Here is an 18,240-nt window from a genome sequence, read left to right as displayed (position 1 = left end):
GGGAGGGGCTGCTTGAATCTGTTTCCTAGACGGACCCCATTCAGAGGTTTTCTCCCTAAATTTGCCCTAAACCAGGACAAGTATTCTTATGTAATGAAATTTTATTCTTGTTAAAGTAATATATTAATAACTACCTTTTTATTTTTCTGCACATGACTAAATCTGGAAAAAAATTGATAGTAGCTTATAGAATTATTTATCTATTGCTGTATTTTCTGATTGTTAACCAGTAATTAACTGGAAGAAGTAAATTGTTTGAGTCCAGGAAGTTAGTGAGACAGTACTGTCATTCTGTATTTATGTGTCTAATTGCAAAATTCAAATTAGAAGCCAACCAAAGGATAGTGAGGTAATGTCAAATACAGTGTAATTATGACTTATAAAGAATCTTTTTATATAGTGGACTGCATGAAAAAATAAAAGCCAAAATTAAGTTCTTATTTCAGTGTTGTTTTTAATTGCTACATCCTGCAGAGGTTTACTTTAGGGGAAGGGGAGGGAAAATTAATAAAGTGTGAATGAGGAACACCTTGAGTTGAAAAGATTCTGGGAAAAGGTAGTATTCATAGATGCACCAGGGTTCATAAAAACTACAAGATATTTAATTAGAGAAGAGAGTTAAATATTTCCATCATCATAGAGGGGGAAACTCAGCTAGTTACGCTTTCTGCTAGTTACCAAGGGGTTGGCCTTTTATTAGAAGCTCTTATACAGCAATTAAGTATTTTGTTTTAGGTATACCGAAACGTTTTTACACAAATGCACTCTAACCCCAGGCTGCTTGCTATTGGCAGATTAATGAGTGACAGTCAGTTAATTCTTACATGTACTGCAGTTGTCGTGGTGTTGCAGATTCAGAGCCATGTGCTAGATTTAAGAAACCAAAGTGTTTCTGCTCTCCTAGATTGTAGACACTGAATTAATTGTCTTGCTTTTATTGTGATACTGACTTAGGATCACAGTCCAAGACTGTGGGTGTGTAACATGCACAGAGTATTTCCCCTGCAGTGGAGGTGAATGGCCACTTGTGGACCTTTGTTCTTCCTGGCTTTTTTTGCTCAGTCCTGAAAGTCCATTGTCAGTTGTACTGCAGCAGGTTCGATTTCCAGAAATTAAAGAAGTTTAAATACAAGCAAGGTATGATCTAGTTTGCACTTCAGCATTATGATGCATGATTATCATGCGTTTTTAATAAGTAGCTTGCTGTAATTAGAGTAACAAAAATGGCAGGGTTGAATTTTAGGCATGTTTTTTCTAAGATGTATATTGACTGAATTCCTGCTTTTCTGCCTAATCCTCTGAGTAACTGTTTCCTCTGTAAAAAAGAAAACAAGCTGTATAATCAGTTGTATGTCAGATTAAAATGAGACAGTACTTGTTGCTGAGACTCACATAATGAAAATACTTCTTAGTATTTTTACTTAGAGCTTCAGATTTAAATGCATATGGGTGATGGGAAAACAAAGGACTGTGAGGAGTGGTAATTTCTGTGTTACTGTAGTAAGACAGTCATTGACTGAAAAGAATGAAAAAATGTCGCTATCTCAGCTGGTCTTTTTAGGGTCCAGAAGAAAAGGCAGAAGAGAACTTCAGGTAATTGGGTGAAGGTCGGGGTATAACAGAATACTTAATCTTCAAAACTCAGTGAAGCCTGGAGTGGAACATCGAATAGCCTAGAAGTATGACTTGGTAGGTCCTGAAGGAATGTATTTTATTTTCTGTTGCTCAGAGATCAAGAGCAAATAATAGGATTCATTTGGTCTCCGTCTAGACTATTCTTGAAATTACAGAAATATTAATATGAGACTTGGATGACAGATTTATCATAAAGCTGTATTGTCTGTAGAAAAATGGAAAGCCATAATGTTTCACTGTGATTTGAGTATTCCAGTCAATGAGCTCTAGGGTGCAGAATGACAGAGTGGTTTGGGCTGGAAGGGATCATCTAGTCTCCTTGTCTTGGGCAGGGACACCTTCCACTAAATCAGGTTGCTCGAAGCTCCTTTCAACATGGCCTTAAACACTGCCAGCGTCAGGCATCTGCAACTTCTCTGGGCAGCCTGTTCCAGTGTCTCACCACCACCCTCACAGTAAAGAATTTCCTCCTTACATCCACTCTGAATCTATTCTTTTAACCCTCTTTTAATTTAAAACCATTGACCCTTCTCCTGTAACTACAGTTGCTAGTAAAAAGTCTTTCTCCATCTTTATTGTAAGTTCTCTATATGAATGGAAAGACTCCAGTAAGATTCAGTTGGTCCTGACTTAGTACAAATCTCTTATTTGTGGGCTGATTTTTTACATTGTCATTTCCTGATATGTTCTTAATTTTGTTGCTGTGGAAGATAAGACATGTTAAAATTGCAAATAGTTTTTTATGGGCTTGCATAAAAATGGATCTTCTCTGCCTGATATTTCCAATGGGCCTTTCCAGGTGAATGTGTTCCTTCTCCATAATATCATGAGAGTGATTAATTGGTATCCATCTTTCCACTATGTCCTGAACTTTGTGCACCTAAAACTCATGGGAGTAGAGCATTTTCTTACTTTCTGATCGTTTCATTCACAATCCATTCAATATTTATTCTGTATACTTCTGTTTAGTAGTTCTTTCTTCCCACCATTATTAATTGTATGTTTTCTTGCTGGTCAAATGACATTAAAGGAAGTGGTGTTTTTCTACTTATCAAAGAAGTTAATGTAAGCATATGCCTGCCACATAGAAAAATTCTCTGCTGCCAAAATGCCTTGGCCTTTCAGGCCACCTGTAATAAAATCTCAAGTCTGGAAGAGTTATTGATAAATGAAGAAAAAGTTATTTGTAGTATCTTCTGGTTAATCTTTGATACCCGTAAGGATGTTTGTTAAACAGTGAGCTATCACAGAACCCAGTGTTGCTCAAAAGTACTGAGTTTTTCTGTTGAATGGGAAGCAACTATTTACACTTGCTGGTAAATAGTGTCTGCTGCTTGGAAAGCTTTTTACTGTTATGTTTTGTTGTTAGCATTAGGCTTTTGTTGTCAGCTGTGCCGATCTAAGTATCTACAGTCTTTGGATAACTCTGGGTACTAAATATCTCAATTTGTAGTAAATTGCTGAATTGCAAAATTATATTCCTTGGTTTTGGTATTTCACATCTTAAGATGGATTTTTCAATCTGTGTTGTAAATGACAATATGTCAATGAAATAATAAATTTCATATCTTTAGTGTGGATAAATTTGGACTGTCATGTAACATGTATGTTTTCGTTTCCTATTGCAGGTTATCTTCCTGGAAAACATATTTTTTTGTGCATAAAGAATATCTTGCTGAGTTGCTGCAACTGAGTTTAGAATGTTACTTGACTTGTGATTCTGATGGAGGAATAACAAGAGCTCAGGCTGCTGCACTGGAAGACTTTACAGGAAATACAAAATGTCATCGAATAGGAGTCAGAACCCGCATGGACTTAAACAGATTGGTCTCGATCAGATATGGGATGACCTAAGAGCTGGAATTCAACAGGTTTACACCAGACAAAGTATGGCAAAATCCAGATACATGGAACTCTACACGTATCCTAGCGCCTATGATAGTTAATGCTTTCACTTCTAGTAGATTAGAGGTCGCTTTTTACTTTTTTAGACACAAAATTGCTCCAGAACTATTTCACATAGTGGTTTTTAAGAATGCATGGTTTTGTTTTGAAGATTGGCCTTTTCTATTTAATATGACTGGCAAATAGCAGGAACATTCTGTTGTCTGGAAAACTGGCTTCTATAATTATTAAGGCTATCTCTGTATTTCAGGTTTGATTACTATTACCTTTAATAGAGCACATGTTTAAAGAGATTTTATTAGTAGGTCAAATTTTGAGACCACAATGCACACAAAGCAAACAGAAATTCTTCTTTTTTTGTTAGTCTTTGGCATTATGGTTCAGGTCTTATTGATAATCATGTTCAGTTACCTGGAAATTTTTCAGTTGTTATTTTCTGTGTAATACTTCACTTTTGACTTGATTGTGTAATTTTCCAGCTGGAGTGAGAATGTCTCCAGTGGATGTTGCTTTAATTCCTAGCTTGCATGGGAGAGCTGTTTTCCAGCATCTTCCCATTCTGAGTGTTTTTATAAGATGCCAGAAGGGGGTTAACATTCTTGTACAAGTGTGCTGAGGTACTGTTTGGAAGATTGTAGGAAATTTGTTTCTGTCGGGTAATGTATAAGGACTTTTTTAAACTAATTTGAAGGAGAAATGTGTCTCTTGTTGTATTATAGCTTCAGTGTTTGACTTTAGGACTTCATTGAGAAAGGAAATTCTTTTTTATTTCATGTATAAGGTGGCATGTAAATGGATTTGATGACCTTTGTTTTGCATCTTTTATTCTGCCTTTACTCTTGTAACCTTATATTGCTCAGCACTGTTTAAGAAGGTGGTGGATCTACACGCTTTGCTGTACATGTGATAGAAAGGATGACTGACTATATTTCCTATCATTAAGTAGTTCTGCTAGTTTTCTGTATCCGTTTTTAGAGCTGAGTTTTTTAATGAAGTTTTTATTCCAAATTCGTGTCTATAGCTATTGCTGGCACTGATTTGGAATTGCAGCATATAAATTTCTAGTCTGTATTAATTTTTTTGAAAGGAAAGAACTTTTTATAAAAGAAAGAGGAGCTTAAAGGCTATGAACCAGTCAATTCTGTAGTCCCTGGACTTTCTAAGGAGGTAGAAAAGTTTTTCTGTACATGTAATCTTAGCCTTAACGTGTAATCTTTTCTATCTTTGCCTGCAGAATCCATGCTCCAGGGTGTGGTGGGAGAAGCCCTGAGCAGCCTGCTGAGTGTTTCTAGGATACTTCTTTAATAGTGATGGAAACATTAGAAAACATTTGTTTAGGGTCAGAAGTTTTCCTAAGATTTAAAATTAGTGATTTCATGCAGCACTAGGTTCAACGTTGGTTTTGACTCAGGGAAACAAGTCTGTAAAAATTGAACGTGTGATAGAAATTTCACATGTAGTAGAACCTCGGAGTTTTTTCTTCTGAGTGTGTTTAATATATTCTTGTTCATGAGGTCTGTTAAGCAGGGCAGCTGAAGACTAAGTACTGATTGTAATGTTAAAACTGGCTTTTTCCCTCTCCTGGTGTTCTCAAAAATGCTCAGAATGAAACTGTAAAAAAATGTAAAAAAAAAAAAAAGAAAGCTGTCTCTTACTTACTCATTTCCTCCTTGCTTCTGCTTCAAGGAGTTGTTGGTTCAAAACTAAGAACTGTTTTTGTTAATTTTGTAAGTGAATTAATTTAGGGGGTAATTTTGGTGGTAACTTGGATTAATACAATAGTTCAATAACTCAATTTTTGATACTGGTTAGGCTGAGTATTTAATCTGCTATGAAGATAGCAGTGTGTTTTGCATCCTATACCAAGTACATGTGTTCAAAAGTTATGCTTAAAAGATTACACCCCTTTCAAAGCAGTAACTGTGACATATTTGCCCAGTCTTCACATACAGCAAGTCTTGTAGTCTGGTGGGCTTTTATTTCAAGAAGCTTTGCTTATCAACCAGCTTAGTTTGGAAGGCAGAACAGCTGAAGATGAGTTTCAGCTGTAGCTGTAATTGGTCTAAAGATCAGCCCTACTTACAAGAATGTCTTGACAATTGACAGTTTAGTCTTTCCTCATCCCCTTTCGTCCTCTTTCCCCACCCACCCCCTTTTTTTTTCTTGTCAGGATATTGCTCCTGAAGTGGATTTCATTTCACCCCTCTAATTTATGAGGGGAACTGTGCATACAAGCAAATCTACCTTCAGTCCTATATCTGCTGTCAGTTTTTCAATCAAGATTGATTTGAGATGTAGAAGATTTTGTTGTTCCTTGGTCAAGTCCCTCTGGAAAAGAATTAGAATAGTTATACAATTCAAGCAGTTCAGACCTCTGTCACACCTGCACTCGTTTCCTTTGTTTAGAGAGTCTCTTTTTGTGAAACACTAAATTCAGTCTCTTGAGTACAGGCTGGAGCCTGTGCTTCAGGTGGGTTTTTTTTCCCCTTCATTTCAGTGGGAGAAGAAACAAGTTGATTATTCCAGGAGTTTTCTAGATCTGAGAGTACTGAAGAAGTGAATGAAAACTTGTTTCTGAATGGTGGTCACCAAGTTTCTCATCTATACTTCTAGATATATTTGTGCTTTTAATTGCAAGGTACCTTTTATTGTGAGACCAGATAATAATGTATTTCCTTCTTGTGTGGTTTGTTGTTTTGGTGTTTCATTTTTTCCCTTGATATGTGAGATTCTTGTAAATGAAATCTAGATGTTTTTCTGTTCCTTACTCAGATATTATGTACTTTCTAGTAGTGAAGGGCCTAGTCGTTCCTACAACAGAAATTAACATCATCTGACCACCACTATTACAGGCTAGCTCAGAATTACATGCCAAGCATTAACTTTATGCCAAAAAGAGAAATAGTCAATAAAATTAACTAGATTTCTAGGAACAATAGATGTAAAAGCACTACTATTAGTGTGTGGGGGAAGGGCCTGTTTTACCCTGTTTTCCATTTAGTGATTATTAATTTGGAGGCTGTAATCCACAGGACTTCCTTGTAAAAGTCAGTGTTAGTGGTATATGTATACAGAATATGTCCTGGTGGCATTTAGTCTGTTTGGAGGAAACTTCAATTAGTCTGTCCAAGAGAGAACTGTATTTTTGTGTAGCAAGTTTTGAGTTTCTGTTTTGAATAGACGGTTGAAAATCTATTACTTGGTTTACCAGAATAATTCTTACTCATTTATATTGCTGTAGGCCACTTGTCTTTATAGCCGCCTCTTCATAATTCCATTTCGCAGTGATAAAATATTCATACATCTTGTGCTATTTTCTTCTCTTTTGGCAGAAAGTGATGTCCATTTTTCAAACTAATTGTATGGTGAGCCTGCAATTTATTTTCCTCAGATCTCATTGTATGAAAGGGTGAATTGGGGTTTACTCAATATTTGTATTGAAACTCAATGGAGACAGTGAAAGGGTTTTGTTACTTTTCTTATTTTATGTATCTTAAGAATATTCTCAGGCCAAGTACTAAAATGTCAGAAAACTTTACTGCACTGTATCAAAGTAGTGTATTTTTTCACGGTGGCTTAGACAAAGAGCTGAGTAACTTTCCTAAAATACTTACCTTTTTCATTGAAGCACACATCAACAATTTTCAGATAGAATTGGTGAATGAGATTAGTGGTGTGCTTCTGTGTTGTACATGTGCACTGTTATTTGAAATGAGAAAATTTTGACATAAACTCATGCTTTCACTGCCCTGATTTACAAAACATAAGCTAAAAAGCATTTTTAGGGATTCTTTTAAACAATGTAGTTAATTTATGCCCATACAGAACAGATTAACTTTTTGTCCAAGTTTAATATTTAAAGAAAATTTGCGAAAAAGAAGACGAGTTCAAAGATTCCAATTGCTATTAATTTGTAACAAATAAGATTTATATCTGCATGAAGATATCTTAAAATGTTTTCATTGATAAGAAGAGTTTATAATACTGTGGAAGGTATGATGTGGTTGTTTAAATAAGATAAACTGCAATGTCCAGATTGCAGTGTTCAGATTGGCTTTCAAAGTCTTTCAAATGTTACATACATAAAAATTACATTGTTGATTTCTACAAGTTCCTAAGAATACATTTGAGTAGTTCATTGGCAGCATGATCTTATGTGGAAATTTGAAGAAAATGACTGAATTTATTATGATTTAAAATTTGCTCAAGTCTTACACCAGTAAATTGGATCTTAAAAATGTGTTTCTTATTCCATTATTAGCCATCATTAGTAAATATTTTCCAAATAGTTGCTTGAAGTTTGTCAAGGATCGGTAAAGGCTAGGCTGTTCTGTCACATTGCATTATTTTATGAAAAGTTCTTGCTTATTGTAGTTCAATTTTGTCCATTTATTTTAACAAAGTGTGTCTACTGAATATCCATTGGATCAAATGTAAGTAACTGTATATCAGAAAAGGTTACTGTAATCATTTTATAAAATGGGAATTTTTTTCTCACATATTAGCAAGCGATATAGGAAAATTCTGTGTTGAACATTAAATAACTAAGTGTAGTATGTTTACACTTTAAAAATAACAGATGACTCAGGATAATCTGTCTGTTCATAAAATAGAAAGTGTAAATACATTTAACTTTCTTTTTCCTGTGTGTAGATTCAGTGCTAGTAGTGTATGTTGACCAAGCAAAACCATGAAGCCCTTTTCCTGGCATCCATTTGCCAAGGTCTTTTGCAGTTACTTCTATTGCAATCTTTTTCCTTGTTGAATTCCTGTGTTTTAGTAGGAGTTTAGATCAGCAGATGCATATTAAAGCTGTGAAAATATTTTATTTTTTAATCACATGAATCTGTTTTTACCAGGCAGCACAGTATGTTCTTGTTTTTTCTTTCTGAACAGACTATTACTTTGTTTCTGTGCAGGAAAGCTACTGAGGTGTTAGGGCATGCACTTTTTATTTACATCTCAGACACTGTTCCTCTTTCTCTTAAGATTCTGTCACTCTAAGCTATCCTTTCACTTCAATGTCAAATTGTTTAAGGTCGCTTTGGATACATCAAGGCAGCCTCTTCTTTCTGCTAATATTAGTCCTGCATATATTCAATATCCTATTTCATAGGACTTCTCATGTTCCATTTAGTGCTCATATGAAACATGAAGGTAGAAGTAAATGTATTTGTTGACATGTTTGAAGGGTACATAATACACTCCTTGTGTGGAAAGGTACATAAAATTGTATGCATTTGTGTGAATCTGCAAAGATTGCATCTTCAGTTTGAAAGAAGGGCAGAATATGTTTATATTTGTGCAATCATTTCCTTTCTTTATGCACTCTTCGACAATGATTGCTTGCTGTTCTACTTGCTTTTTATAGTAACCAGTAGTATTCTGTTCAGAACCAACCTCTGTCAGTACAAAGAAAGATATTTAAAAGCAACCTCAGTTATGGAGGTTCTTACACTTCCTGACATGAAGACTGTACACTTTGTTTATGCATTTGGCTTTCAAATTTTGTGTTTTCCTTGTAACTCAGTGCTTCTCTGTGATGCTCTTGAGTTTATGCTGTGGAGAGGGAAACAAGAAGTTGTCTATTAGTCTTCAGATGGCTTTTGCTGAAAGTGTCTCTGATCTCAGACTTGTAGAAACATGTTTGAGCTGAGTTATGCCTGGATTTTCATAGCAGCTGCATGGCTATAACGTATGCTGTAATGCTGTAATAGCTCCTCAATCTCTTGCCGCAGTCCTTCCCTGACTAAAATGGTTTGTCTGAAATGGAGTGATGTAGCAGAGCAGTTGTATCAAAACTAAAGACTTAAATCTATCAATTAAAACTTAATCATTTTTTAGCCCAAGTAGTGAATGTGTGGGATTGGGTACAGGATCTTAATTTTCTGTTTGTTTGTTTGTTTGTTTGTTTTTTCTGGGAAAAAAAAAGTGGGGGGTAACCCACTCTTACCAAATGATGAATTGAACGTACATAAAATCTCTTTTATGGAAAGAAAAGAATGAAGGGTTCTGGGAAGTTTTGTTTGTTTTACTGCTGCTCCTCACAAAGCTAAAGTGAGTGTTCAAAGCACTGGTTCTGAAAAGCAGTTGTTTTTTGGCGACGTTATGATTTCAAAAACTCATGCAACATTCCTTCATCTGTTTGACTCACAAAACATTAAAGTCATGTAGGCATGTCCATTTCTCTTGGCAGCTTCTCTTATGTCTCGGTCAATCCAGCCTAGTCTTCTGGATTTCAACAGGACTTGAATGGCTTTAATTTTGAAGGAAATCTGTAAAGCTGTTCTTTAGTAAATATAATAATCTGTGTTGTTTGTATTAAAAGTGGTTCTACAATAATACAAAGCTTCTATAATCTTCCCTAGCAATTTTCCTATCAGTGTTTTCAGTGGCTCTCTGTGTGATGTTCTTGCATGCCTTTGGTGTAATCTAGGAAAATACAGATTTTTGACAGAAGTGGAAACTAATCTCAGTTTAGTCCTGTAGGCCAGCTACTCAGCATGAAGTTGATTACTGCTTAAGGTCTGTGAAGTAGCAAATTATGACTAAAACTGATCTTTATAATAAAGAGATTAAAAGTAATTAGAAAGCGATTGTGATTGGACAGTTGTTCAACTTGTGTTGTTGTGGGCATCTCTGCACTATAATTTTCTACTGTGTTGTGTTAATTCTGCTTCCTTTCAGTTCCTTTAATTTTACATATCTGTTCCTCATGCAAACTTCTTCCAGTTATATTTATTTTTCATAGCAAAGTGGAAGAACTCTGAGGACCTGGCTGTGGTAGTTAAAGGTGCATCAGTTATTACCTCAGCAGAACTGTTTTCTCTTAAAAACTTTAAGACCTATGCAAAATTGAGTGATTTATACTCATCAGTGTAGAGTCTGAGTGCTTTATTGTGTGTTGAATTGCAAAACTGATAATTTTTCTTATATAACTTTGGTTTCCAGTTGCTTCCAGAGGAAAAACCCTGTATGGAGTACTTTGGTACTTTTCGAGGGCAGAGGGTAGATTAGAGTTGACCATGGCATGCTCAAGCTTGTGTTTTGTTGGCATATTTGCTCAAAAAATGTATGCAGTGCTGCTGAAAGAGCCTGTTTAACTTCCCGTGTGGACACAACAGTTCAGATCTGCTCACCAAAGGATCTGGAGACAGGGACCACAGCTGGTTGTAGTGTTGGTTTCTTCTCCAATCCAGATGACTGTATGAACTCCCATGCTACTGGAAACCAGGTGGCAAGTAAGCTCTCCAGCTGGACTATGTATTAGGACCATTTCCTTCAGGGGAAGTGATTTTATAGGAGGCCATTAGGGTGTGGCAGCACGGGATGAGGTGGTTTGTTTTTTTTTTTCTGTTGCCCATCTTTAGAAACTGAGCCAAGGCTGTCAAAAGTAATGTAAATTATATTGATGACAGAGGTGGTAAAATTAACTTGTCTTTGGCTACTTTTTGTTTTGAAGGAGAATAAAGTTCTGAAAAGGATTTTTCATCTTGAACAGCACAATACTGAATTATTCTACAAATTTTCTTGCAGTTTTCTACCTCAAATTTATTTATACAGTAAATTAAATTTCTCCTTCACTGTAGGGAAGGTGTAGAGGTTAGAGGAGATTGTTCTGTTTCTCCTGTAGATAATTTATCTGCTTGGCCAAATCTGAAGTTCAGCTGCCTGAAGCTTGGGGATCAGCACGGCTTCACTGTGGTTCAAACTTTTCTATTGATGAATTAACTTGTCTGCTTGTTGTGCTATGCACATTGCTATAAAGAATTGTGCAAATGCCCCCAAAAATGTTTCCTGGTAGCTGTTTGCATATGTATGTAGCTTCCAGCATACAAAGCATTGGGGGATTTATTTTGCCTTCTGCAACTAAGAATTCTTTTCATAGCATTCCCCTTGTGATTCTCAGATGGACTGTCATACACTTTGTTGTAGAAGTAAAACTATGATTTTGTTTTGAGTATGTCAGTCTTTCTGTCAGTGGCTGGCTCTAGCAGATGACAGGACAGATTGTAAACAGTGTGAGAGAGCATGCTTTATGTAGAATATGTCAAAGAGTTACACTTGCAAATTGCCTCTACATAGGCAAACTAACTTCAGTTTGACTTGTGTGGAACCATGAAACTAGAGCACTTCAAAAGTGCTGTCTTGGACTCTTTGGCTAGCAAATCTCAAGCCAGAATAAAAGACAAAGATGAGCATTACTGGAATTACTTTGGTTGCAGCTCTGAGGTGATTACATCAGGTATGGACAAGGGGTCTCAGTCTCTGTGTTTACAGAGGATCTTGGGTTTAGTAGTAAAATGTATAGGTTACAAAAAAAGCTTTTGTCTTCTAATCTTGGACTTTTATTTTTCTGAAGGCTGTAGTGGTTTTTTGTATAGATGAATTGAATGTCTTTGTCAGGCAATGCTCTCAAAACTACAAGAATTAACCTTCATCTGGACAGGCTTCATATTTTCAGGCTTTCTCAAAGCCACTTGGGATAAGAGTTTGGGGAAAAAGGAGGCAAGACTGTCAAGGGGATATTTATGAATCGGCCCTAAATTCCTAGTATCATGGAGAAATTTTCCATAAACAATTTAGAGAAATTTATATATTAGCTATTTCAAAATTAACCTGTGGGGTAAACCTGCTTTTCTTGTTTGTGGCAAGAAAGTAAGTTGCATATCTAGAGGAAAACAGTTGTGCTTTGTGGTGTTCTTCACTTGAACAGGGAATTCTGAAATCAAAGTGTACGTAGTAAAAGTAGCAACAGTGCCAGGGAATTTGAACAAACAAATGACTATGAGGTGTAAGAAATCATTAATGGCCAGGAAATCAGTGGCTGATAGAGGTAAGAGGCTGATTAAAAGTTCAATTGCTTCAATTCAATGCAAACGAAGGCTGTTATTGGTTGACATAGTGGGAAATGTAGTTACTTGGCATCTGGATGAGGTAACAAATAAGAAATAAATGTACACTGTGCATTTTTAAAAAGGGTTAATCTTAGGTGAAGAGCATTACTTCTTTGCACAGAATGCAATGACTTTCTGAACAAGTGTGTAAATATAGACTGTGAGTAGGCTTTCTTTGCAGTTTGCAGTGAAGACCCTGAGCCTTTCTCCTGGTGGCGTGCAGGGTACTCTGATCATTAAACCCTATTTAAGGGTATGTTTTGTCTATGAAGATTTTGATAAAATTGATTGCAAGGAAGTTAACTGAGCTTTACTACTTAGAAACAAATCTGTTTATAATGATTGTAATGCATCATATATTTGTGGTTTATAATTCTCTTGGTATTTATTTGTGCTGATGACTTCCTATTTTATTGTGCTGGACTTTGTGAAGGGAAAGATAAAAGTCAAGCCTCTGCAATGTATTAATTTCCTAATTTATGGTGTGCTATGGAGAAAACCTGTCTAGTGGTTAAATCTGAGTCCACTTGTGTCGTGTGATAAAGTATACTGGAATGGTCTGCCTGGGGAGGTTGTGGTGTCACCATCCCTGCATGTGTTTAAAAAAAGACTGAATATGGCACTCAGTGCCATGGTTTAGTTGAAGTGTTAGGGCATGGGTTGGACTCGATCATCTTGAAGGTCTCTGTCAACACTGATATTCTGTGAAAACACGAAGCCAAATTAAACCTTCTGGATTGGTTAGTACAGTGTTTTCTAACAAGGAGTGTGACTCAAAAGCTTGTCCTTGGACTGTCAGTAGAAGAGTGAGTGCTCAGTAACGTCATTCCTGTTGGCTGATTGTTGTTTGTGTGAGTCATTTGGGTGATTTTTGTTGTCAGATCTGAGTCCTTATCCAGTTCAGTTTGGGTGGTACCGAGCTAGTTTATTTTTCTTGCTTGTGAAATGCAGCTTCTTTAAGGATGCCTTCTTATTTGAGGTGTTTGGGGCAATGTGACTTCTGCTTACTACTTTGGAAGAACTCTGAATATTTGAGTTTTTTAGATCAGAAAACGGAATGTGTTCTTGAAATGCTACATTAACAGTTACAGCAAGTCTTCCAAGCTGTAGTAGTATAAGAGGAAAAAATATTGCTGCCACTTGCTAGGGACGTCTGATGCTTCTCTGATACCTGGCTTAACGATGTAAAGAGCATACTTCCTACCCTGGGACAGTTCTCAAATTTTTCAGGTAGGCAGCGGTGAAGTTGCAACAAAGACTCTAAAGGTAATCAAGAGACACTTCAGGGACTTGGGATGACTGGTTAAGAGATCAGAAGTTGAAGTAATTTTCACCTTTCTCTTTCCAGTTGCAAGGAATGATGAAGGAAGAAACAGGAAGAGCTGGCATATCAGTACTTGACTCTGAGCCTGGTGTCATTGGCAGAATTTTTTTTTTAAATCAGGGCTAGGTTTATGTGATACCAGACCTGCTGGTGTCAGAAGGGTACACCTGTCTCAGGGAAAAGTATCTTTGCAGATACCAGAGTTACCAAGACTTCTAGAGAAAACTTTAAGCAATGTTTGAGAGATGATGTGCTAGTCATTTAGGTCCTTTAATCTGATATCTCAGTGGAGGTAGGCGATAGAGATCCGTGGCAGCAAAGAAAAAAGGGTCACCGTGTTTAGAAACCACAGAATTACCTTGTAACATGGGAATTAGGGCTTCTAGCCAAAAAAAAAAGTGGTGGGATCAACAGCCCAGCCAAATGCATCTGTATGAATGCATGAAGCACAGGCAGCAAGCAGGCAGCCTGTCAAAAGCCCTCTTCCCCAGGGCTCGGTGCCGGAGCCAGTTCTGTTTGATCTCTTCAGCAATGTCTGAGACAAGAGGATCAAGTGCACGATCAGTGATTTGGCAGAGGACACTGAGTAGGGTGAGAGTGCTGATGTGAAGGAGTGTGGGTAGACTCTTCAGAGGAGTCCAAAGAGACTGGACCAGTAAGCTGAGGCCCATGGTATGAGGTTCAGCAAGGCGAAATGCTGGGTCCTGCACTTCAACCACAACAACCCCAGGCGGTGCTGCAGGTTGGGGAAGAGTGGCTGGAAAGGTGCCCCATGGAAAAGGATCTGGGGTTGCTGTTTGGCAGCTGTCGGAACATGAGTCAGTGTGTGTGCCCAGATGGCCAAAAAGGCAAATGACATCCTGGCCTCTATCAGCAATAGTGTGGCCAGCAGGACAAGGGCAGTGATGATCCCACTATACTCAGCACCTTGAATCCTATGTCCAGTTCTGGGCTTCTCACAGGAAAGACACTGAGGTGCTGGAGTGTGTCCAGATAACAGCAATAGAGCTGGTGAAGGGTCTGGAGCACAAGGGTGATGAGGAGAGGCTGTGAAATGAGAAGGGGATGTTTAGCCTGGAGAAAAGGAGGCTCAGGGGGACCTCATTGTTCTCTACAGCTACCTGAAAGGAGACTGTAGTCAGTTGAAGGTCATCCCCTTCTCCCATGTAATATGCAACAAGACAAGAGGAAATGACCCTAACCTGTATCAGAGATGTAGGTTGGCCATTTGGAGCACTTTCTTTACTGTAAAGCATTGTCCTTCATTGGAATGATATGCCCAGGTAGGTGGTGAAATCAGTGTCTCTGAAGGTATTTTAAAGACCCTTAGATATGGTGATTAGGGAGATGGTTTAATGGTGGACTTGATGGTGGTATATTAATGATAGGACTCATCTTAGAAGTCTTATCTAAACAATTCTGTGACTCTGATTTTACACTGAAATTTTAGTATTAACTTGTACCCTACAATTGGGTTTTAGTGAATCTCATCTTACGGTGTGCATTTAAATTTTTGTGTGTCTCACCATTACTGCTTTCCAGGTTCGTCTAGTGTGCCAATCTTAAGTGGCCTAATCTTTTATGGAGGATGGTGTTAGAAAGAATGCAAAAATATTCTCTTGTGTTTTCAATTAATGAATGTTGCTTGAGGCTAGTATTGAAATTTCTTTCCGTTCAAATGAAAGCTAATAGATTTGTAGAAGACAAATACAGTAGATCAAATGAACTCCATTTATATAATCTTACCAGCAGATTCCACTGCTTTGTTTTCTTGGTGATCTTGTTAAGTAATAATTAAATTAATTTAATGTTGGGTTCAGTGTTTGCAGTGCCCTCAGCAGTCTGACAAAATTTTGCTGCAGATAATTCAGCTGAAAATTACTTAATTTTCTTAGCTATGGCTTTATTTGATGTATCTTGCAATGCATTATGTTTAAGTCATTCACAGTTGTATAAATAATAGCTTACTGAAATTAATATTGTTTTTATTTGTATTTTTAATGTCTTCCGGTGGCAAATGTATTCCTTAACTTCCCTGTCAGTCATGTTTATAACTACTGTACCAGTGTACACCAGTCTAATCAAGCACGGGGAGCTGGAGTACCTCCTTCTAAATCAAAAAAGGGCCAGACACCTGGAGGTGCTCAGTTTGTTGGCTTGGAATTGTACAAACGGCTAAAAGAATTTCTGAAGAACTACTTGACAAATCTCCTTAAGGTAAGATGGGGTATGAGGTCGATCTGCACTTGTAGAAACACAAACAGGGATGAGAAGAAAAGCTGTAGCAACAAGCCTAGAGGTGTATGCAGCCACTGGAAGTAAACTGAATTATATTAAAATGTGCTTTTGTCTCTGTAGCCATTAGAATGTTTTGTTGGCTTTACCTCAGACATAGATCAGTCCCTAAGCTTGTACCTGTGTGCTGCTTTTCCTCTTAAAGCCAAAACAACATCCCTGTGTTTTATAGAAGTAATGTTACATGACATCTTAACCTGTCCTGTACTTGAGCAAGAGTACATACACTTTCCAAGCAGTTAACCAGCGAATTAGGAATGCAGAGAAAATTAATGCCTATCATGTTGAAAATGCCTGATGATAGTCTTTATTTTAGTTTAATAAATAAACTACTAATAGAGCTGGATGTTACCTTGCATCCAGAGGGACAGGGATGTCTTCTGGAGCTTTATCTGTGCTGTGCATTTTTTTTCCCAGTCTTTTAATTTCAAAATCTCTTACTGGCTTTGTGCTTTATTAATGTAGAACTAAATGTATTAGCAGTGTGTTTCCTGTAAGTAAATTGCATGGTGTAGATTTATTACAGTCATTTTGTATACCCTGATATGTCTTGGTTGTATCTTACAATTGCACAACAGTACTGGCAAACTTGTAATTGCAGGATGGTGAAGATTTGATGGATGAGAGTGTGCTGAAATTCTACACTCAACAGTGGGAAGATTATAGGTTTTCAAGCAAAGTATTGAATGGGATATGTGCCTACCTCAATCGACATTGGGTTCGTCGTGAGTGCGATGAAGGTCGTAAGGGAATATATGAAATTTATTCAGTAAGTTGCTTTTTGAAGTGAGTGATTTGTCCATGCCATCTGCCATGTTTGCATTATTATCCTATAGATCACTCCGTGAATCTTGTAGGAGGTTCACAGAAGTTTTGAAGAAGTGGGCAAAGTGGCATTCTCCCTCCCTTCCCTACACCTACCCCAGTATATTTGCAAAAATTCCGAGGGTCTAAGTCTGTGAGATGTTTAATCTGCCTTGTGTATATTGTAGTAGACTATTGAGTGTCTGTTTCTGAATATTTGCTACTTAGTGTTACCTGTGTGCCTCAATGTGGCCTTGTCATCCCACTTAGAATTCATCCAAGCATTTCAAACACCAAATGAAGCAGTAAACAATTTTTTTTCTGATTACTTCAATACATTTCTACAAATTTTTTTAGCATCCAAGCTGCTAAGATTCAGACGTTTGTTTTGTAGTGCAAGTTACTTTGGTACAGTTCTGAACGATTGATATGTGATCTTGATAATTTTTTTTAATGTGAAGTAATATAAATAAGAACAGATCTTCTGTATCTCAGATAACTAAGAGGGCTTTTTTAAAATACAGGGTAATTACTTTCCCTACTGGTGAAGCATAAGGGAAGTGGTGCTATTTTCCTGCTTTGCTGAAATAATTTTGCATATGGTAGAAAAACAGTTGGTATCCTTAGTTCCCTTCCTCTTAACTTTAGTAGCCTAATGTTAAGGGACTATATCAGCTTGGAAATTGGCAACAAAAAAACCTGTATGTTTTCAAAGTAACTCAAAGTGGGTTTTGTTAGTTTCCGGAGTTGGCAGTGGATCCCCTGGTAGAAAAAGGAACAACTTAGTAAAGTTAATGGTAAAGCTGGTTGTAATATTAATGTGAAACAATCTTATTGCTTGAGAAATGTGTGTGCCAAAATACAGTTTTAAAAGTTCTGATTAGTTAGCATACTGCATCAGCTTTCCTTAAAGGGAATTACCCTACATGTATATGTAAATATTTTCTCTATTCCATCTTTCTTCTTCCTTCTTTTACTTCTAGCTTGCCTTGGTGACCTGGAGAGACTGCTTATTCAGGCCATTAAATAAGCAGGTATATGCATTAATATTTTACAACTATAGTGTTATTTTATAGGGTTAATTTCATATATTGTTAGTAACTGCTTGAAGGAGGCCCGGGGGTGTTGGCATGCACAGACCTGGAAAATAAAATGAAGCCTTCTGTTTCTCCTTTGCTCCTTTGTAATACAAAAAAAAATAATAATTTGAAGGAATAGGCCTTTGTGTGTGAGATCGAACCATGACACCAAGACTGTTCTGTTATTTCTCTGCTGAGAGGACCCTTGGCTTTTTTTGAAAAATGCAATTTACTAAGCTAGGCAGGAGTACAGACTGACCACAGTCATGACTTAAGGTTTAGGAGTCAAGATTGGATGAGA

General features: G+C 37.0%; 1 protein-coding gene across 2 annotated transcripts in view; it reads left to right on the top strand.

The window, feature by feature from the left end:
* The window catches only part of CUL1 (cullin 1), a 54,820-nt gene that overhangs the window by 14,617 nt on the left and 21,963 nt on the right, over window positions 1-18,240 (top strand). For both annotated transcript variants that reach the window (XM_014888656.2, XM_088167353.1), the window contains exons 2-5: window positions 3,264-3,556; window positions 15,804-15,978; window positions 16,658-16,825; window positions 17,844-17,894. In XM_014888656.2, coding sequence (XP_014744142.1) covers window positions 3,417-3,556; window positions 15,804-15,978; window positions 16,658-16,825; window positions 17,844-17,894 — 534 coding nt within the window. In that variant the 5' untranslated portion in view covers window positions 3,264-3,416. The remainder of the gene's footprint in view (window positions 1-3,263; window positions 3,557-15,803; window positions 15,979-16,657; window positions 16,826-17,843; window positions 17,895-18,240) is intronic.

The sequence above is a fragment of the Sturnus vulgaris genome, chromosome 1, assembly GCF_052056855.1.
Source record: "Sturnus vulgaris isolate bStuVul1 chromosome 1, bStuVul1.hap1, whole genome shotgun sequence".
NCBI classification, from domain to species: Eukaryota; Metazoa; Chordata; class Aves; order Passeriformes; family Sturnidae; genus Sturnus; species Sturnus vulgaris.
This window is presented reverse-complemented; position numbering and strand designations above follow the sequence as displayed.